The 22,783-nt window shown below is 44.5% G+C and overlaps 1 protein-coding gene across 8 annotated transcripts in view; it reads left to right on the top strand.

Moving 5' to 3' along the window:
* Positions 1 to 22,783, top strand: part of fbxw2 (F-box and WD repeat domain containing 2) — a 133,775-nt gene that overhangs the window by 95,693 nt on the left and 15,299 nt on the right. For 7 of the 8 annotated variants that reach the window (XM_061293887.1, XM_061293884.1, XM_061293886.1 and 4 more), the window contains one exon: positions 2,572 to 2,658. The exons of the other annotated variant lie outside the window; for it this stretch is intronic. In XM_061293887.1, coding sequence (XP_061149871.1) covers positions 2,572 to 2,658 — 87 coding nt within the window. The remainder of the gene's footprint in view (positions 1 to 2,571; positions 2,659 to 22,783) is intronic. 8 annotated transcript variants of the gene reach the window in all.

The following is a 22,783-nucleotide window of genomic DNA, read 5'->3' as shown; positions in this document are numbered from 1 at the left end:
TGGACCAGCTCTTCACCCTCAGCAGGATCCTCGAGGGTGCATGGGAGTTCGCCCAACCAGTCCACATGTGTTTTGTGGACTTGGAAAAGGCGTTCGACCGTGTCCCTCGGGAGGTCCTGTGGGGGGTGCTTCGGGAGTACAGGGTACCGAGCCAACTGATAAGGGCGGTTCGGTCCCTGTATCACCGATGCCAGAGTTTGGTCCGCATTTCCGGCAGTAAGTCGGATTCGTTCCCAGTGAGGGTTGAACTCCGCCAAGGCTGCCCTTTGTCACCGATTCTGTTTATAATTTTTATGGACAGAATTTCTACGCGCAGCCGAGGCGTTGAGGGTGTCCGGTTTGAGGACCTCAGCATCCCGTCTCTGCTTTTTGCAGACGACGTGGCGCTGTTGGCTTCTTCAGGCTGTGATCTCCAGCTCTCACTGGAGCGGTTTGCAGCCGAGTGCGAAGCGGTTGGGATGAGGGTCAGCACCTCCAAATCCGAGTCCATGATCCTCGATCGGAAAAGGGTGGAATGCCCTCTCCGGATCGGGGATGAGATCCTGCCCCAAGTGGAGGAGTTTAAGTATCTTGGGGTCTTGTTCACGAGTGAGGGGAGGATGGAGCGCGAGATCGACAGGCGGATCGGTGCAGCGTCGGCAGTAATGCGGACTCTGTACCGATCCGTCGTGGTAAAGAGAGAGCTGAGCCAAAAGGCAAAGCTCTCAATTTACCGGTCGATTTACGCTCCTACCCTCACCTATGGTCACGAGCTATGGGTCGTGACCGAAAGAACGAGATCCCGGATACAAGCGGCCAAAATGAGTTTTCTCCGCAGGATGTCCGGGCTCTCCCTTAGAGATAGGGTGAGAAGTTCGGTCATCCGGGAGAGACTCGGAGTAGAGTCGCTACTCCTCCCCGTTGAGAGGAGCCAGATGAGGTGGCTCGGGCATCTCATCAGGATGCCTCCTGGACGCCTCCCTGGGGAGGTGTTCCGGGCATGTCCCACCGGTAGGAGACCCCGGGGACGACCCAGGACGCGCTGGAGAGACTATGTCTGCTGGCCTGGGAACGCCTTGGGATCCCCCGGGATGAGTTAGATGAAGTGGCTGGGGAGAGGGAAGTCTGGGAGTCCCTCCTGAAGCTGCTGCCCCCGCGACCCGACCCCGGATAAGCGGAAGAAGATGGATGGATGGATGGATGGATGGATGGATGGATGGATGGATGGATGGATGGATGGATGGATTTTAATGATACATGATGATTTGTGCATAATCTCTTACATATGAAAATTAAACATTAAAACACCCGAGTCTTGTAGTCCAGTGTGGTTTATATATGAACGATTTTAAATATGATTTTCCTCGAATTTCAGATTGTACGTTTTATATTCAGCTACGGTTTATAGTCCAGATAATACGGAAAATCTAATAAAAACTAAATAAGAATGATCAGGTTAACTGTTATTTTAAACAAGATACTTGAGTAGATACCCTAGTCTATGAAAACATGATGCTCTAATAATCAGACCACTAATTAATAGACCACAAATAGAATTTGCCTGGATATTTTTGCATGAACTGGGTAGCTGCATCAGCCTTGTCAGAAAAAACATTTGCAAAATAAATCTAGGGTTGTATCCATCTTCTGGCCGATGATTATCTGGTCACAGATGATTACTTTTAAGTTCAACACGTGGGGTAGCACCAAGCTCATCAGACGCCACACCCTGATGATTCATCCATATCATGCAACCTCCTTTGCACAATATAATGTTTTTGTATGTGTTGCACTAAAGTGACTCTTCATTTATTTTCATTTTACTTTTGATTGCCGTGTGTGTGCACGCCAGTGGTCAGGGCATCAAACTGGGGAACCGGACAAAATTAAAAAACAGTAAAATCAATAAGAGTTAATAACAGAGAAAACATATAAAATCAAGATTCAAGATTTGAGAATTTTTATTCGCCATGTTTGGGTGTGCCAAACAAAGAATTTGACTTCGGTACATCATAGCCTCCGTTCAACATTTAGGTAACTATCAACACCCAGGACGTGTGAAAACTGACAAATATTCTCAGACATCCCCTGATCTTAAACTCCCAGGAGGGCAAGGAAAAACTCAAAACTCCAACTAGGAAAAATGAGAAACCTTGAGAAGAGACCACGGATGGGAGGATCCCTCTTCCAGGATGACCAGGCTGCAATGGATGCAGAGAGGACACATATTAAGAGTTAACAACAGAGGGAAAAGTATAAAACATATTAAGATGAACAGTATATAAATAAAAGTTTAACTCAAACTCTCAATAAATTGCTATGTCTTATATTGGAATAATAAAAAACAGATAAATGCTACACATAAAGCAATGGCATCATAATCAGTTAAAGACTAGACTAGCTTTCCGTGGCCCTGACGTACTCCGGGGCTATTAAGAGGACCAAATACTTGGAACGATCCCTCACTGTGGGTCTTTGGGTATTACTAAAAAGCCGATACCTGATGGTCCACAAGGGTTGATATAATTTAAGATCACGTGTATCAGAAGGGTTTTATAAAAGGACCCTAAAATCATGTTAATTTTCATGCAGGTTATACTACAGAAAAGTGAAGTGGAGTCTGTGGTGCACAGTCCTGGTGATTACATCCTCCTAAGTGCTGATAAGTATGAAATAAAGGTAATGCTGATGTTCTAACTCCAAGATGCACTTATTCACCAATTCAGAACTTTTCCTCATTTCATGTAAAAAAGGTAGCTGCACAATTTACCGTATTGGCCCGAATATAAGACGACCCTGACTATAAGACGACCCCCTCTTTTTCAAGACTCAAGCTTGAAAAAAGACTTTTTGACTCAAGTTTGAAAAAAGACTTTTTGAACACCAAATTTAATTTTCATTATAACAATATATTCGAGAGAAAAAGCATGTTATTTTGCCTCATTCAAATCATGCAAAAACTGTATCACATTTTAATATCTGAACATTTAAATATGTAAACTAAAGTGCAATCACATTTGTAAATTAATGGCTTCTGGTTTTTGAAATGTAAATAAACCAATCTACTGTGATAAAACAACCATCAAAGTGAATTCTAACTGTAACTGTAGTCTTGAGACAAATCTGAATAAGGAAAAACATTGCAATAAAATAATGCAAACTGCGCCCGCTATTGTTGGGGAGCCTGAGGACTGTATAGGGGGTTGGCTCGGATGGTTATGCTCTTTTCGCCCCCGGCTGTCTGTCAGAACACAGGAGGGAAGACGTGGTTCAGTTTTGATTGCTTTACTGAATTATTGGAAAAAAAGTTACAGGCACTGTGGCTCATAGGGGCATACAGGCAAACTGGCAAAAGGGTGTAGGCAAATGTTTGGTCGTAAGGATGTGAGAGCAGGTGTCTGTAGTGTTCATGGGTGAGTCTTTGGGTGTGTGAATGTGATTCTTGTGTGAGTGTGATTATTGTATGAAGCGTGTGAAGGGTGTGTGGTGTGCGTTTGTGTCTGCGTGTGTGTGTGTGTGGGGGGGTGCGTGGTGTGTGTGTGCGTGTGTGTGTGTGGTGTGTGTGTGCGCGTGTGTGGGGTGTGTGGTTCTGCAACAGACAGAAATACGGCACATAGGTCAACGCTCAAATTCTGATGTCACACAACACTAGTAGACGCACACATTACATAACTAACAGCGCATAACGGTTCCGCTATACTAAATAACCATAAATGAAATACTCTCGGCAACACACCAAACATAAGTCATCGAAACAACAAAATACATTTGCTGCCGACCATTAGTCGCCGTGCCGCTGCGTAACGGCTGTAGTCATGCGTGTACGATGCGAGGCAAATTTAAAGGAGCGTGCTGGAGTTGTCAGTCAAGGCACGCACACAAAGCAAACCGCGATCGGACAAACGGCACAACAGTGGACAGTAGTAACAACGAAATGTATATACTCACTTTGTGTCAAAGACGCACACGATCACAGCAACATACTCAGTCGATACCAGCAACCTTTAACTTACCGCTGCGCACAAGCTCCAACAATTGCGATAAGCTGAGGTAACTCACGTGAGACTTAAGGCGCGGTGACGTAACTTCGCTTTAAAGATATCTGGCACCATCTAGCGTTGTGAATGGTTATATGTCTAGACCACGAAGGTAAGACGACCCCCACTCTTTCAGTCTTATTTCAATGCAAAAAAACATCGTTTTATATTCAGGCCAATACGGCCTAATTTACTAGGCACCTGGCCTAGTAAGTGTGCTGATATTCTCAAATTAATCTACCGTTTTTTTCCGTGTATAGTGCGCAAAATTTAACAAATTTATTGTCCTAAAATCTGGGGTGCGCATTATACATGGGTACAAAAAAAAATATTATTATTTTTTTTTTAAATTAAATTTTTTTTTTTTTTTTGAACCAACCAACACCAAAACCAACAACAGGACTGACCGACAAAGTCGTGGAACAAAAAGACAGGGTGACATTACCAAAGACAGGAACAGAAAGCAAACAGACATCATGACAGTAACACATGCAATGATCCGACGGTGAGCGAGGGGCAGACAGGACTTAAATACAAAACACGTTACATCGATTGAGGTGACACAGGAAGAGAGGGGCGACGCAAACAGAAACTATGGCAACCTAGACAAATAGCAAAACTGGGGGACGAGACATGACAAATCTCCCCCGAAATAAAACTTGTAATCACCTTTCTTCTTGTTTGTTGTCAATCGCGCATCGCATTCAGCCATCCTGTCCCAACACACTTAGTCAAAAAAATCCATAATTGACGACACATCGTTTGATGCGATGGTGCAATCTTTGATGGTGTGTTATTGTCAAATATTGTTTGTTTTTTAATCTCCATCGCAGACAGGACGTCATACAGAGGCCGCCATTACAGATGCGCAGAACGGATGCGCAAGACACGTCAGCTATATAAAGAGCGAGAGTTCAGTTCTCCTGTGGTGTGCAAGGACTGGAGTTTGAGGCGGAGTGACAAATGAGGGTGCCAACGGCAGTTGTTTTAATGACATTTATAATTATCTTCATTCAACCACGGGCCGACTCTTTTCCCCTCGAGATCCTAACACCAACTAAACCAAACAGGAAACTCCCACACCTCTAAACCATCCCACCGCAACGTGAACTTAGGTTCCGGGTGAATTATGCCAACCAACTACACTCCACCTATTAGTTTCAATTCACAGTTTAATTTGCAGTTTCAATCAGCAAATAACAAAATGCGTATTACAGGTCGGTCATATTTTATTTCAAAACACTTTGCCTTGTTCCTTTCGTCTCTGCTGTTCACTTCAAACACGCTCCATACGAGCGAAATGCTCTCGTATCAGACAAGGCTTGCTCGATCACCTGCTCGTTTGCTGTCTGTCACAATGTACCCTACACAAATCCGAAACATTTGTTGCGGCTCCGAGTCACGACGAGGGGCAAGTTTTGGTTTCCAAGGGTGTTTTTATTCCTCTTCAACGTCTCTCCCATACAGAGCCGCCTTTTTCACGTCCGCACGCCTCTTTCCCGTGCGCGCACGGAGCGCGGTGGTGCGTTTACGGGCAGTCGGAGAAATCAACGCCAACAAAAAAAAATTACATCCAGCCTAGTTAAGACCATACCAAAGACTATAAAAATGGGACCCATTGCCTCCCTGCGTGTGTGACGATCATTGGGAAAAAAAAGAAAAATTTCATTAAAAAAAATTGGGTGCGTATGATACATGGGTACAGGCTTTTTTCCAGCATCAGCATGCCATTTTTCGGGTGCCTATTATACATGGGGGCGCACTATACACGGAAAAAAACAATATTTTATCAAGTACACTCCACTAATGAAAATGTGGATTTCAAATTCCCTCATCTTCAGTTAAAGCCCCTTGGGGGGCGCGGTGCTATACTTGGGGGGGCGCGTGTGACCCTGGGGAACAGGCTTTTTTTTTGGCAGTACTAGAATAAAGTGTAATTGCGCATCTACTACAGCGGGGGGCAGTGGCGCTCTCATTGTTACTTCTGTCACGTTTGCGACAGTGCAACATTTTACGACTTACAAGACAAGTTAGGATAGTCACGGTGGGGAGGGGGGGGAGGCGCGAATAGTTTTCTTCTTGCTAGGGGGGGGCGTAACAGAAAATAATTGAGAAGCACTGCGTTAAAGTTAAAGTCAATTCAAGATTCAAGAATAAAAACTCTTGAATCTTGAATCTTGCCTGCAATGACTGCGTTTCCCCAGTAGATGGGGAAGCGCTCGCCTGCGCATTTACTACCGGAAGCCGTGTTGGAAAGCTCGGTGCACACTCACAAGTGCGTGTACGTACTCAGTAGTACGGACATGGCGCACTCGGGCTCTATTTGTATCAGTCCCGAATTTAGAGCGTGGGCTGTGACGACAGCATTCTTGTAATTCGCGCGCTGAGCTTTCAGATGCAGTTTTGCGCTAAAGCCACCCACAAACCTTCCCCCGGAATCCTTCCATTAAAATCAACCCGTCACAGATCGAGGTAAACGGACCAACACCTCGGATCTCGCCTAAGAATTGCCACAACAAATTTTACTCCAGACTATGACGCACTAGCAAACTTTAACAAAAAAGACAGCGGTGTCTACAAGCCTACTGGAACCTACAAAAGTATTACCGTTTTTTTCATTAAATAATGCGCGAAATTTAACTAATTTATTGTCCTAAAATCTGGGGTGCGCATTATACATGGGTACAATTTTTATTTTTTAAATTTTTATTTATTTATTTATTTATTTATTTTTTTTAAGAAAATCATGGTACAACAAAACCAACGACAGGACTGACCGACAAAGACGTGGAACAAAAAGACAGGGTGACATTACCAAAGACAGGAACAGAAACCAAACAGACATCATGACAGTAACACATGCAATGATCCGACGGTGAGCGAGGGGCAGACAGGACTTAAATACAAAACACGTTACATTGATTGAGGTGACACAGGAAGGGAGGGGCGAGGCGAACAGAAACTATTGCAACCTAGACACATAGCAAAACTGGGGACGAGACATGACAAATCTCCCTCGAAATAAAACTTGAAATCACCTTTCTTCTTGTTCGTTGTCAATCGTGCATCGCATTCAGCCATCCTGCCCAACACACTTAGTCAGTAAAATTCATAATTGACGACACATCGTTTGATGCGACGGTGCAATCCTTGATGGTGTGTTATTGTCAAATATTGTTTGGTTTTTAATCTCCATCGCGGACCGGACGTCATACTGAGGCAGTATAACTGTGCATGCGCACTATGGATCCGATGCGCAGAACGGATGCGCAAGACACGTCAGCTATATAAAGAGCGAGAGTTGTTTTCTTCCTATTAGTTTCAATTCACAGTTTAATTAGCAGTTTCAATCAGCAAATAACAAAATACGTATTACAGGTAATTTTTTATTTCACAACACTTCGCCTTTTTCCTTTCGTCTCTGCTGTTCACTTCAAACACGCTCCATACGAACGCAATGCTCTCGTATCAGACGCTTGCTCGATCACTTGCTCGTTTGCTGTCACAATGTACCCGACACAAATCCGAAACATTTGTTGCGGCTCCGAGTCACGACGAGGGGCAAGTTTTGGTTTCCAAGGATGTTTCTATTCCTCTTCAACGTCTCTCCCATACAGAGCCGCCTTTTTTACATGTCCGCACGCCTTTTTCACATGTCCGCACTGATCGCGGTGGTGCCTTTACGGGGAGTCGGAGAAATCAACGCCAACAAAGAAAAATACATCCAGCCTAGTGAAGACCATACCAAAGACCATAAAAATGGGACCCATTGCCTCCCTGCGTGTGTGACGATCATTGGGACTTAAAAAAAATAAAAATAATAATAATAATAAAAAAAATAATAATAATAATAATAATTGGGTGCGTATTATACATGGATACAGGCTTTTTTCCAGCATCAACATGCCATTTTTATGGTGCGTATTATACATGGGGGCACATTATACACGGAAGAAAAACGGTATTTAGTAGGGGTGTAACAATTCATCGATACACATCGATTAATCGATATAATGCTCTACGATTTATTGGCATCGATGCTAAACGTAAACATCGATTTATATTGCTGTGTTTGACCTCGGACGTTAGACGCGACTTTATTTTGAAATCCAGTTCATTGTTGCTCGCTTCCTCTTTCCGGGAGCAGTGCGCGCATGTTGTGTTGTGAGCAGAGCACGCACATGAAAGGGGAGTCGACAACTAGTACGCGTCTCCTGGGCTGGTGCTATGGCTAGTGTCCAAAAAGACGAGGAAATTTGCTCCCTTTTAGGCTTCAAGTCATTCGTTTGGAAGCACTTTGGATTGCAAAGAAAAGATGGCTCAACGGACAAGACACGTGCAGGTTGTAAATCCTGCCATGTGGTGATCAAATATTCAAGGACCACAAATCTCGCCGCACATTTAAAGAAAAAACACGACATCAAAGTTCAGTGTTAAAATAAACACTTTGTATACTACAATACTCTTGTAATTTCCTAAATAAAGAGTTTGCAGTACCTTGTTGATTTTGCGTATGAATTGTTATAAATCAGGATATTGTTCTATATTTTTTATTAAAAAAAAAAATATATCGATCGTAGAGCACTATATCGCGATATATCGTGAATGAATCGCAGCAGGCTTTAAGATATTGGCAAATATCGTATCGTAGTTCTTTGTATCGATATGATATCGTATCGTGACAAAACCCGCGATTTACACCCCTATTATTTAGTTATTATTTATTTCCTGTTTTTTCTGTGAAGAACTCAGAGAGGGTTATTTAGTTATTATTTATTTCATTAATAGTGTTATTATTTGTTTCCTGACTTTTTTTCTGTAAAGAACCTGGAAAGGGTTATTAAATAACCGTTATTTGGTTCTGTGTGGCTTTCTGGAAAACAATAAAAATTTTAAGCTCCCCTACGATCGTCACACTTTTTCTGTTACAAACTGACACCGGCCCCCCATCAGAGAAGGGAAAAGTTATGTGGCCCTCACAGGAAAAAGTTTGGGGACCCCTGATTTAACCCATCCCCGTGTGATTTTGACCCATCCCCTGGGGGACAGGGGAGCAGTAAGCAGCAGCAGTGAGCAGCAGCAGTGAGCAGCAGCAGTGCCGCGCTCGGGAATCATTTGGTGATCTAACCCCCCAATTCCAACCCTTGAATCTGAGTGCCAAGCAGGGAGGCGGTGGTTCCCATTTTTATAGTCTTTGGTATGATCCGGCCGGGTTATTCATACACTACAATTTTGTCATGTCCAAGAATTCAAAATCTTTATTTTGGGACCTTTATCAGATATGAGATTTAAATGTGATTAATTAAATTAATTGGATTATTAGGTTAGTTTAGGCTGCCGAGGGAGGAGGACACTCCAAGATACAGCTGTAAACTGTTGGTGACAAGACAAAAAACAACAATCAGTCTGCATAGATTATGTGGCCTGTGATAGCAGATAGAGAAAGAAAATGGGAAAAATCCAACATTTATAGCCACAAAAATCCAAGAGTGATGGCGCCAAAGAAGGCTGTCAACTGAAGAAGGAAAGCAAGAAACAAGGGACTTGGACGTCCAACTGCAAAATCTATAGAAAGCAAAACGGATCATATCCAGAATACCAGACCAGTCCAGATCAGAGCGCTGAAGTACCGTATTGGCCCAAATATAAGACGGTGTTTTTTTGCATTGAAATAAGACTGAAAAGGTGGGGGTCGTCTTACATCCAGGGTCTAGACTGTATACCCATTCACAACGCTAAATGGCGCCAGATATCTTTAAACTGAATGCTGAACTTAACTTTCCAGGCCAAAGCGAACCCGTATCACAAAAAAGAAAAATGAAAATAGCAGTAGCACGAAGAAGAAAAATAAAAAATAGTGGTAAAAAAATAAGAGAAGCGATAACAGAAAATGGAGAAACTGTTAGAAAGGTTCCTATGTTGATGTTAAAATTTTGGACAGTTACGTCACTGCGCCTTAAGTGTCGCGTGAGTTACCTCAGGTTGTTGGAGCTTGTGCGCAGCGGTAAGTTGAAAATTGCTGGTATCAACTGAGTGTGTTGCTGTGATCGTGTGCGTCTTTGACACAAAGTGAGTATATGCGTAAATTTCATTGTAACTACTGTCTACTGTTGTGCCGTTTTTCTGATCGCGGTTTGTTTCGTGTGTGAGCCGTTTGATTGATAGCTCCTTTAAGTTTTCTTCGCATCGTACGAGTAGCCGTTACGCAGCGGTACGGCGACTAACGGTCCCCAGCAAATGTATTTTGTTGTCTCGATGACTTATGTTTGGTGTGTTGCCGAGAGTATTTCATTCATGGTTATTTAGTATAGTGGAACCGTTACTCTAGTCAGTTATGTAATGTGTGCCGTCGTGTTGTGTGACGTCAGAAGTTGAGCTGTATTTCTGTCTGTTGCAGAACCCCCCCCCCCCACACACACACACACACACCAGACACTACACCTCCCCACACACCCTTCACACGCTTCATACAATAATCACACACACAAGAATCACATTCACACACCCAAAGACTCACTCATGTACACTACACACACCTGCTCTCATATCCTTACGACCAAACGTGTGCCTATATCAGTGACGTGCGGTGAGGTTCATGACTGGGGAGGGCCACTGATGTCACACCCCAATGCACATGTAATCCTCCATTGTAAAATAAAACGTAAAAAAAATGAATGTAAAACGAAATAAATGGACGACTGCTCCTCAGTTGTTCACTGTAAATTTGAATTGGAGATCACTTATTCTACAGGTGGGCGCATGAAGCATCCTGGGATCACTAGCGCTCCCAAGGCTGGAGAACTTTTTTTCTTTGCTTCCGTTGGGTCTCTTTTCAAAGCCGTTTTGTTCACTTAAAGCAGGGGCTGGTGTCCTGCATGTTTTCTATGTCACCCTGTTGCAACACACCTGATTCAAATGGTCAGATAATTAGCAAGGTCTGCAGAAGCTGGATAACAATCCTGATCATTTGAATCAAGTGTGTTGCAGCAGTGAGACCTATAAAACATACAGGACACCGGCCCTCGAGGACCGGAATTGCCCACCCCTGATCTAAAGAAACACAACGTTACAGACAGATGACAAAAAACACTGGATTTTATTTACATCATCTTAACTATGGAAATTAGTTAATATAGCCACAGTGTTTGAACACTTAAACAGCCACATAGAGACAGACAGCAGTTTAGTCTAACTGCATAGCCTAGACAGCTGTCAGCAAAGGCAGCCATGTGATTACCCAATCCTCAGAGAAGGCAAGGCAGGAAGTTGCCTCCTCTGAGCGACTCGACTTCGGATTTAACATAACTATAAAAATTCAGTGATTTTAGTTCAGTTCAGTCTAACTGCATAGCCTGTCAACATACGCAGCCACGTGATTGCACAATCCTCAGAGGAGGCTAGACACGACGTTGGCTCCTCCGAGCGAATCGTCTTCGGTTTTAAAATAACTGTAGTAATTGAGCCATTTTGGTTCAAAATGATACAAAATTATTGACATTAAAAGGAAAATGACTTTATAATAAAAACAATTGAATTTGTTTTTCCCCTTTTCATGATGGCAGGGGAGGCGGTCCCTCTAATTACGAAAGCCTATACTTACGAACTTTTCAAGATTCAAGAGTTTTTTATTTGCCATGTTTGAGCGTGCCAAACAAGGAATTTGACTTCGGTAAAAACACACCCTCTGTTCAACATTTAGGTGACTAACAACATTCAGGTCATGTGAATAATGGCAAAAACAGTGTAGACAAATTCAAAAAGGTGTGAAGAGCAGGATGTTATTGCACAGTAATGTCTCTGAAACTGGTGTGAGTTCATCAGAGCAACAGCCTGGGGGAAGAAGCTGTCTCTGTGTCTGCTGGTTTTGACGTACCGAGCTCTATAACGCCGCCCGGGGGGGAGTAGTTCAAACAGACTGCAACCTGGGTGAGAAGGGTCTGTAGAGATGTTCCTTGCACGATTCCTGGTCCTGGAATGGTACAAGTCTTGGATAGATGGGAGGTTGATTCCAATGATATTTTCTGCAGTTCTGATTGTCCGTTGTAGTCTGTGCTTGTCTTGTTTGGAGGCCGATTCAAACCAGACAGTGATGGAGGTGCAGAGGACAGACTGGATGATGGCAGTGTAGAAGGTCGTCAGAAGCTCTCGCGGCAAGTCGAACTTCTTGAGCTGTCTCAGGAAGTAAAGCCTCTGCTGGGCCTTCTTCCGGACAGAGTCTATGTGGCCGGTCCATTTCAGCTCCCGAGAGATTGTGGTTCCCAGGAACTTGAAGGTGTCTGTGGAGAGAATATTATTACTGCGGATAGTGAGGGGTAAAAGTGGTGAAGGGTCTCGCCTGAAATCCACTGTCATCTCCACGGTCTTGAGCGGGTTCAGCTCCAGATGGTTTTGACTGCACCAGTGGACCAGCCGCTCCACCTCCTGTCTGTACGCAGTCTCATCACCGTCCTGGATCAGTCCGATGAGAGTGGTGTCGTCTGCATACTTCAGGAGCTTCACAGGAGAGTCACCTGAGGAGAAATCATTGGTGTAGAGAGAGAAGAGCAGTGGGGAGAGGACGCACCCCTGAGGGGCTCCAGTGTTGGTGGTCCGGGTGTCAGATGTGATGCCCCCCAGCCTCACACGCTGTCTCCTGTTGGTCAGGAAGCTGGTGATCCACTGACAGGTGGAGGCAGGCACCGCAAGCTGGATGAGCTTCTGTTGGAGGATGTCAGGAGCGATGGTGTTGAACGCCGAGCTGAAGTCCACGAACAGGATCCTGGCGTACGTTCCTGGGGTGTCCAGGTGGTGCAGGATGTAGTGCAGTCCCATGTTGACCGCATCATCCACTGACCTGTTTGCCCGGTAGGCAAACTGGAGGGGGTCAAGCAGGGGGCCCGTGACCTCCTTCAGGTGGTTCAGAACTAACCTCTCGAACGATTTCATGACCACAGATGTCAGTGCGACGGGTCTATAGTCATTCAAACCTGTGATGGCGGGCTTCTTGGCCACTGGAACGATGGTGGAGCTCTTGAAGCACGAGGGCACCTCACACAGCTCCAGAGAACGGTTGAAGATCCGTGCAAAGGTGGGCGCCAGCTGCTCAGCGCAGACTTTCAAGCAGGAAGGTGACACGCCGTCTGGGCCCGGTGCCTTCCTGGTCTTTTGTCTCCGGAACATCTGGCGCACTTCCTCCTCGCGGACCTGGAGTGCGGGCGCGGCCTCTGCAAGAGAGTGAGTGGGTGACAACGATGATAGAGGTGTGGACAGAGCAGTTGTGGGGAGAGGTGAGTATGTAGATTGTGCTGCAGGAGGTCCCGTTGTGTGGGAGGACCGATACAAAATACAAACCATGGTGCGTTAGCAGTGTGGAAAAACAAGTCGTGTAGTAGAGTATGTCTCTCAGACTATTGAATAAAACACAAATTCATGAAGGAACATGGCAGGGGCATGCGTATCGTCGAGCTCGCAACGGAGTATGGCCAGTGTGATGCCACAGTAGCCCCCCTGAGTATTGGTATCCCTGCTGCAGGAGTGCACATGCATTGAGTGAAATGCAGAAGCCGTTGCCGTGCAGCAGACAATATCGGCTTGTTTTCAATGAAAACACGAAGAACACACTTTTGTGTTTGTCAATTTCCATCTTAAGAAGTGAGTTTTCTTTTCTTAAGTTATCGCTCGTGTTCTGCGTGAGATGCAATCAATGACCACTCACGCAATCGGAAAACTCATTGATTGCACCGAAAAATAATGACGCATACGTGAGCACGTTGCAGAAAATACATAAAAGCATACGATAATTTATTAGCCTGACTTTTTCTGTGTCTTCTCAGGGGTATTAGGTACTAGAACATTACAACAGATTCCCCCCTCCCCAAGCAAAGTTAGGAGGTCAAGAATGAAGTGACATTTATTTTTTGTTATAAAGGTTTGAAAAATAAAAAAGAAAACTATTGTTTTTGTTTTTTGTGCATTTTTCACAGCGTAATAGGGCAAACAGTGTGACGTTTGGGATAGTCTGGCAGGTATTTGCGTTTACATTGATTCCTATAGGAAATGTTGCTTCTAGTTCCAAACATTTCTACTTACAAACCTGATTGCAGAAATAATCAAGCTCGTAAGTAGAGGTACTATTTGTGTATATATTGATTGATTGATTGATTGATTGATTGATTGATTGATTGATTGATTGATTGATTGATTGATTGATTGATTGATTGATTGATTGATCATTTATTGATCCCGGGGGTGGGGAAATTCAGGCCCCAGCAGTATTCATACCACAGAGCAGGTATATAAAAGACACAGTTGGCATGAGCGCAACTCAATAGGCTCTTATAAGGCTGCCACACAACGGTGCCACATTGAAAGCCAGTGTTAGGGTGGTGCTCACTCTAACTTATTTTGCAAGAACCACACTGGAGACAAGTTAGTCGTTTTAGACACCTGCAGGCGGAGAGTTCACTCGTCGCTGTGCTTACAGCGATGGTCGAATGAAGTCTGACTCAGGCCTTTTTAGGTGCATATTTATTGAGAGAAACAGAGTGGGGTTGAAAGTGGGGGTGTGGGAACACAGGATGGGGTGAATCCGCTCCCCTGCTGATCAAAGCATAACAGGGGGCCTTTTACGACGTTCTGCAAACAAAGCAACTTTGATTGCTTCCTCTGCGTCTAGTCAATCCGTTAAAAATATCTTAGCACTTTGGTCAACTACTTTTGTCTAGACAGGACAAGCTAGTTAAATTATTACAGGTTACATTCCAACATAATCATACGATGAAGATATTCTGCAAACCCTAACATATCCCTCCTGTTTTATCATATGATTATGTCAACCCCGATCACTCAAACATAAGTAAGAAAATACAATGACAGCAATAACTTTCAGTGAAGATGAGGTTTTCCCTCAATACTCCAGTCCAAATTTTGTGTGTAACTTAAAAACCTGCGGCCAGATTAAATGCAGGAAAAGAGTTACACGGTCCCTCTGCCTTAGGCGACCAGAAAGCTATCAATAATAACAGTTCAACACAAAAATTGCTCGTGATTGTTCAGCCGTTGGGGGCTTGGCACGCCCACTGGTGGAGAGTGAGCACGATTCTCATCCCCGTCGCAGCTCTGCTCCGTCCGGGGAGAACTTGGAAACAACTGCTGCGCGGTCGTTCTCTTCAGTGGCTCAGGGTGGACTATCTGGCCACCAAGGGGGAAAAGGATTATTCTGCCTCTGTATGAACTGGGGGCGGGGATGCTGTCGATGGCGGATCTGGTTCTTTGCAGGAACCCTTCACTGGGGCGCACTGGGACAGATGATACCACGTATCTCCTTTGCCGGCCAGCTGGACGGCACGTGAGATGCGCTCCACCAATTTATAGGGTCCAGTCCACGCAGGCTCCGTCCCCCTCCTTCTTGGAACCTTCAGCCAGAACGTTGGGGTGATCTGGACCTCGGTTTTTGCTTCCGTATCCGCAGTAGTTTCCTGAGCAAATCCCTACCTGGATCCGCCACCGAAAGGACAGCAGCACGTCCGGAAAACAGCAAAAAACAGCACCTTTTCTGCAACCTTTGCATTAGTCATTTGAGATGTTTCTTCTGCTCCTCTCATCACTGTTTTGGTTGCCCTGGTTACAGAGGCATTGCTACACCAAAGGGAGGGAAGATTGTGTCTGTAGCAACGTTGATTAGCTAAGGAATGTAGTGTGGTGTGAATTAGCACTTCATTGTCGGCCCGCAGATTCTGTCCTCCTTCCTCAACCAGCTGTTCTTCTCTCATGGTTGCTGACTCGTCCTCGCGTGTGATCAGATAACTTGAATTGCCGCTTTCCTGTGGAACAATGGAACTAAACCTTGGCTAGACTTGATCTACTTAGTAAATTGACAAACAATAATAATAAGTAACTTGTCCTAAACACTTCAACACACATTAAGCACATGTAAGATAACTGGTATGCAGTTCCTTAAACAAATATTAAGTAAATATAGGATAACTTGTACGCAACTACCTCAAACTGTATATAACATTTAACAAAGAAAAACAGTTCTGACCAACAACAATCTATGAACCAAACCTACAGTTAGATAAAAGGAATTAAATTTCTTTGAACCAAATAAGAAGATTTCGCCTATGCAAATAAGCTCAGCTCAGTATTAGTGAAGGCCTCTTACAGGAACAAAAAGACACAGATAACATAAGGACTTGAAGGATACATATGACTGACAGGGATCAAAAGACATCCCTGTCACTAAAGAGGAAGAACCTAGATAAAAGGAAAGCCATAAACTCGTAAAGACAAGGCCTACAGGTCTGGCAGGCCAAGGCTTCCCTTAAATTATTCCAACATTTCCCTCCTGTTTATCACACATTTGCTCAATTTTTACATTACCAAAAACAACCACTTCTCTTGATCTTCAGTTGTCGGATCACAAGTATGAGCACAGATATTTCCACCAAAAAGGATAAATGTTGCGACATCATCATTCGGAAACACACAGATCTGGGAAAAAGTCTGTAAACTCAAGTGCAAAAACTGCATCATCATCATCGTTATCATCAACATGCTGCCGTTGAGACATTAGGCATACCCGGGCCATCTCGTCGTCCATGGGCGAGATTGCTGTAGTGATAAGACGATTATACAGAGCACGGAGACATGGAATACAACAACATCCACACAAGGTGAGTATAGCAGTAATTGAGGACACAAGGGCTTTATACTTCCCAAAAGCAGTCATCCACTTGTTGTGCTCTTTCATCCTCGTGTTGAGGGATTGCAAGCTTGCAATCACCTTCATCAGGCTCCCATCAGGGGCGGTGTCATTCTGGATGAAGGTGCAGCATTGTTCCCTGAACATTGCGCAGACCCTTCCTTTCCCAGACAACATAACAAGAGCATTGCGGTTCTGGATTGACATTAGGGAAGGCGTGGCTAGCTGTTCGTGCACTGCCTCAAGTCCCGCTTGTGTCCGTTTGTCCAATTTCTGCATTTTGTAATGGATGTAATTTATCCTGTCAATGTTCTTGTTCATCGTACACCAGCAGCAAATGGAGGACTCCCATCCCGCTGCAATTTGGTCAATTAGTTCTTATTAATCAGGAACTCCTCTGGGGACTCTAATTGCATCAGTTTCAGTCAGATCATCGCCGCCTCTCAAATTTAAAGATATTATGTTTTTGTTTTTTCCAGCTTTTTCCCAGATCTTGGCATGTCATATACAATTTTGGTTGACTACATTCTCTAAAAGCAATGGTTTATTTTCTTTCTTTTTTTCTTCAACGGATATTATATAGAACACTCTGTCGCACATTTCACAATCAGTAGACGTGACAGATTTCACACAATCTTTTATCACTGGCAACGGTACAACATAAAGAATTGGTCGTGAACCCATACACATGACATTCATTATTTTTTTTTATTTTTTGTTTTTCTCTCTTTGCAGCTTGGTTTGCCATTAGCAATCAATTGTTTCTTTTACCAGTTACTCTTATAGTCACCTAAAACAAATTATCCACGTTCATTTTAGAGATATTGATTCCATTCTTTAACATCTGCAGCAGTTGTTGACAAGGTATTATTTCTTTACATAACGTTTTTGCCACTGTTAAGGCATTCACTGTATATTTTGAAGCCAATTCAATCCATTTTGAGAATGCATCTATTATGACCAGGCATTATAACCCTGTGGATTGTGTTTAGCACATGTTAAACAAGCTCTACAAAAAAAATTATAAACGTTTTGAATATGAATCAAATTCATATGTTGTGTAAAGCTAACTGAACTGCCCTTCCATCCCCCCTGTTGAGCCAGGTGTCAACGGCACGTGACAACACCATGGCTCAATACAGCTGCCCATTTGTATCGTTTCTTTTCCTTTCTCAACGTGACAACCCAATCCACCAATCGAAGAAAAAAATAAAAAAAATCAACAAAATAACTGCTGGTAAAGTAATATAATAGTTAACTGTTGTAGTTTCTTAACTTTAACTAACTCAATCGCTCTCTTATTCTCAAATTTTAAATTTAGCTTTGAAATGTCGTTATTTCATTTCAGTCCTTTCCATCTCTCAAATTTTGTTTAATCAAGGCTAGGCATTAAAGTTTCTGCCCATAAACAAATTGCTCGCCTTTTTTTTTTTCCCCACCTTTACAAAATCGTTTTGTTTTGCGGTGCAAATCAGATAGACTACAGACTAATAAATTCTTTAGTGCACCTATATTAGCCAATTTCATCCTTTTAACACATAACACTTACAACACACAGACAACTCAATAACAGCAGAGACACAGCTCACAAACAATACCAACAAACAACGCTGCGCAAACGCCATCCTCTTTTTTGACGTTTTGGTTGTACTTTTTCGTTTTTCTTTTTTTTTCTTTCCTCAGTGCCTTTTATCCTTTGTGCAACTATTGTCACACCTTCCCAAGGCATCACCCTGCTTCAATATCACTTGCCACCACGCACTCAGCACACCTCTGGAGTGGGTACGACCCCACTCCGGGCGCAGCCACAGCAAGGGAAGCAAGAGGGGGAGGCCCGGCATTTTCATACTGATTTATCCCAGCCTGGCCAGTACCGGGACAATCAATGCCGTCGTTCCCCACCCGCGCCAACCCAGCAAATAGCTACCCGCAGAGTCCAGAGCCCCACACCTACATCAGTCTCCCCCACAATCAAATTACAATATCAATCACCACAGGAGCCGGCTCCTACACCCTTTTCACACCACAATACCACACTCCCCCCTCCACAGTCCAGTCTCAGTGGAGACAATGGAAGGCAAGAAGGCACAGGTGAGACACTGAAGGAGCAAGCTCCTGCAGTCCTCCCACAAACGAATTACAACAAACAACAAAAGCACAAATCACTTATGTCTGTTTGGTAGGATCACAACGGCCACATTTTACAAATAACAAACCACAAGACGCAGGTCTTGGAACCACATTGACGACCGCCAAACGCAAATGCCGGGTCAAGGACTGTTCTTCCTCTGTTCTTTGCAACTCCTGTCAAAAGCAACCTTTATTTTTCTTTTGTTTGTATTTGGTTTTTTTTTTCTTTTTTTCCTAGCATCTAACTTACTCAAAATCATTCTTCCTTCAAAGTCACTCAACTACTTGTCCATAGTAGTCCCCAACAACCATTCAACCTGTATTTTCCCTTCAGTCGGGCGTTCAGTCATCAATGCTCATTTGCATCTCACACACAGTCTCCAAAAAGGAGTCTTTCTATCACATTGGTCCCAATTCATCCAAGCTCTCCACACAACATTCATATACCATTTCCAACTCAAGGTTCCTGATAGAACAATCCACCAATCCAAAAAAAAAACCTCAACACACAAAAAAAACTGCTTGCAAAGTAATCAGAATTTTCTCTTTGTTTTCAAATTCAAAGAACTTGCATATAGAAGTCTGTATAATCTCACAACACAACCAATCAATAATTTCCATTAAATGTAGCATACAATGTCTCTGTATTAGCATGAGCGGTCAAAAAAAAAAAAAGGGGGGGGTCATGACATGTTGAAAATTTGGCTTTTCCTATGCCTCGTCCTCCACCCTTTGATTGGTATTGTTTCACACGACGACACTCTTTTGACCAGTGTCCACGTTTCCCACAGTTCCAACAGTTGTCAGAACCTGATGGGGGTTTTGAATTATATGGAGGCCTGCGACCTTGTTGGTCTCTAACTCTTCCTCTGCCCCTTTGGGAACTTCGGAAGAAGACCGTTGTATCTTCATCTAGATCATTACCATCATCTAGATGAAATACATCAGAACATTTGCTTTTCTCAATCGGCGCAACACAAGCAGCGTCTGCTTCCACAAGCAGCGTCTGCTTCCACCAAGTGTTTTCTCACCCAGTTGCCTAACAGTGAGGAGCGCATTTCTAAGATGTTGCTGATAAGCACTCTCAGCTGCATCATCGAATGGGATGCCACTGTGCACCCAGAATTCTTGTCCAAATCTTAATTGAATGGTGGTCTCATCACTTTTTATCTTTCCATTTTTTGTCTTTTGAATTTGTTCTCTTCTCTCTTGTGAAGCTTTCAACCACATTCTAGCACAATTCAACTCTCTCTCTTTCCTTTTCTTTTTCTGTCCCTTTGTCGTCCTATCTACACTCTCCTCCAAAACATCAACCACTATCTTCCACACCTCAACTTTCAACTTCCCTTCTACTCCATACCTTTTCTTCCACTTCGGCATGTATTGCATACAATTAAGACATTTACTCGCCATGAACTTCTCATCTTCTTCAAGAGCTAGAGATTTACCGTTCTTATTTCCCGTCTTAATTTAGTATTTCTCTTTGAGGATCCTCAATGCAGGTTTAAATTGACCTTTCAACAAATTACTAGGCTGTGTTATCAAAGTCAAAGTCAAAGTCAGCTTTATTGTCAATCTCTCCACATGTCACAACACACAAAGAGACCGAAATTACGTTTTTCTCTATCCCACGGTGACGAGACACATAACACGATAGACATACAAGTACGCGACACAATATAAAAACAAGAAGGCAAAAATTCAAACAATCAATAGTAAGAGTGATGAATAAATAATAAATAAACAGATAACACAATAAATAAGAGGAGCAAAACGGAGCCAGCAAGCATAGCGCAAAAGTAAAAAACATCATAAACAAAAAGGCACAACCAATAAATAATAAGAGTAATAATAAATAAACAGATAAAACAGCAAATAAGAGCCAGTGTGCATACAGACAGTACAGACAGTAAAAGTACAGGACGCTACGCAGAACGGGGGAGCGAGTTCAGGATCCTAACAACCTGGAGTATGAAGCTGTTTGAGAGTCTGGTGGTGCGGGAGCGCAGGCTCCTGTACCTCTTCCCAGAGGGCAGAAGCTCGAACAAAGAGTGAGCGGGGTGACTCGCATCACTCACAATCGTGGTCGCCTTGCGGGTGAGATGGGAGGTGTAAATGTCCTTCAAGGAGGGGAGCGAAGCACCAGCAATCTTACCAGCAGTGTTCACTATGCGCTGCAGGGCCTTCAAGTTGTAGTCAGTGCAGCCGCCACCCCAAACAGCAATACAGCTGGAGAGGACGCTCTCAATGGTGCCGCGGTAAAATGCAGTCATGACGGCCGGAGGAGCGCTCGCTCGCCTGAGTTTCCGCAGGAAGTACAGGCGGCGCTGGGCTTTCTTTGCCAGTGATGCGGTGTTGGTGGACCAGGAGAGATCCTCACTGATGTGCACCCCCAGGAACTTGGCGCTGCTCACTCTCTCCACCACAGCACCGTCGATGGTCAGCGGCAGGTGTTGGGTGTGACCCTTCCGGAAGTCCACAACAATCTCCTTGGTCTTGTCGACGTTCAGCAGGAGGTTGTTGTCCCTGCACCACGTGGTCAGAAGGTCAACCTCCAGCCTGTATTGAGTCTCGTCTCCCTTGGTGATGAGACCCACCAGAGTCGTGTCGTCAGCAAACTTCACGATACGGTTGTCGCTGTAGGTTGCAGTGCAGTCATGCGTCAGGAGGGTGAAGAGCAGCGGACTGAGCACGCAGCCTTGGGGGGCCCCCGTGCTCAGCGTGATGCTGGCGGAGATTTTGTCGCCAACACGTACTACCTGTGGCCTCTGACAGAGGAAGTCCAGTAGCCAGTTGCAGAGGTAGGTACTGAGGCCCAGCGCGTCAAGTTTGCTGATGAGGCGTTGTGGCACAATGGTGTTGAAGGCAGAACTGAAGTCCACAAACAGCAATCTCACATACGAGTCCCTCCTCTCCAGGTGGGTGAGGGCCGAGTGGAGGGCAGAGCAGATGGCATCCTCAGAAGACCGCTTGGCTCGGTACGCAAACTGGAAGGGGTCAATGGTGGGGGGGAGAACGGATCGGATGTGCTCCATGACAAGCCGCTCAAAGCACTTCATGATGATGGGCGTAAGTGCCACGGGGCGGTAGTCATTGAAGCAGGACGGAGCGGGTTTCTTCGGCACAGGTACGATGGTGGCAGCTTTGAAACACGACGGGACGATGGCCTGCTGCAGGGAAGTGTTAAAGATGTCCGTGAAGACATCCGTCAGCTCACCAGCGCAGTCCTTCAGCGCCCGACCCGGGATGTTGTCAGGGCCGGCCGCCTTACGGATGTTGATGGCGGCAAGCGCCCTCCTCACGCTGTCGGCGGAGAGGCACAGGGGCAGCTCGTGTGAAAGGGGAGTGGCCTTCAGCGGGCAAGTGCTGTTCTGAGCGTCGAAGCGAGCAAAGAAGCGGTTGAGGTCATTGAGCAGACGGACGTCGCCTTCACAGCTCTGCGGCGCGGGCTTGTAATCCGTGATGGTCTGAATGCCCTGCCAGAGGCTCCGTGCGTCCCTGCTGTCCTTGAAGTGGGCGGTAATTTTGCACGAGAACGCCCTCTTTGCTTCTTTGATGCCCCGGGACAGGTCGGCCCTCGCAGTCCTCAAGCCAGCCTCATCCCCTGCCCTAAAGGCTTTGTCCCTGGCCCTCAGCAGCCATGGATCAATGCTAGAACTGCTTTTTAGTCAACTTATCCTACCAGCCACACAAATTCCAGCGCTTTTTATTTTTAGGCCTATGCAAAATGGGTGTAAAACCCTCCAACACAGCTTGGAAGAACGGACAAAAAAAAGAATCTACGCCCTTCTTCAATTAAGAAAAAGAAGCTCTGTTTTTTCTTAGCCCGTTCCTTCCACTGGGACTTGAAGCCAAGCTGTTCTTTGGCCGGAAAAACGTACAAAGAAAAATCTACACTCTTCTTTGATTACCAAAAAAGAAGCTCCGTGTTTCTTAGCACGTTCCTTCCACTGGG

The sequence above is a fragment of the Syngnathus typhle genome, linkage group LG12 (assembly GCF_033458585.1).
Source record: "Syngnathus typhle isolate RoL2023-S1 ecotype Sweden linkage group LG12, RoL_Styp_1.0, whole genome shotgun sequence".
NCBI classification, from domain to species: Eukaryota; Metazoa; Chordata; class Actinopteri; order Syngnathiformes; family Syngnathidae; genus Syngnathus; species Syngnathus typhle.
Note: the sequence above shows the minus strand (reverse complement) of the source record. Positions and strands in the feature narration are given on the sequence as shown.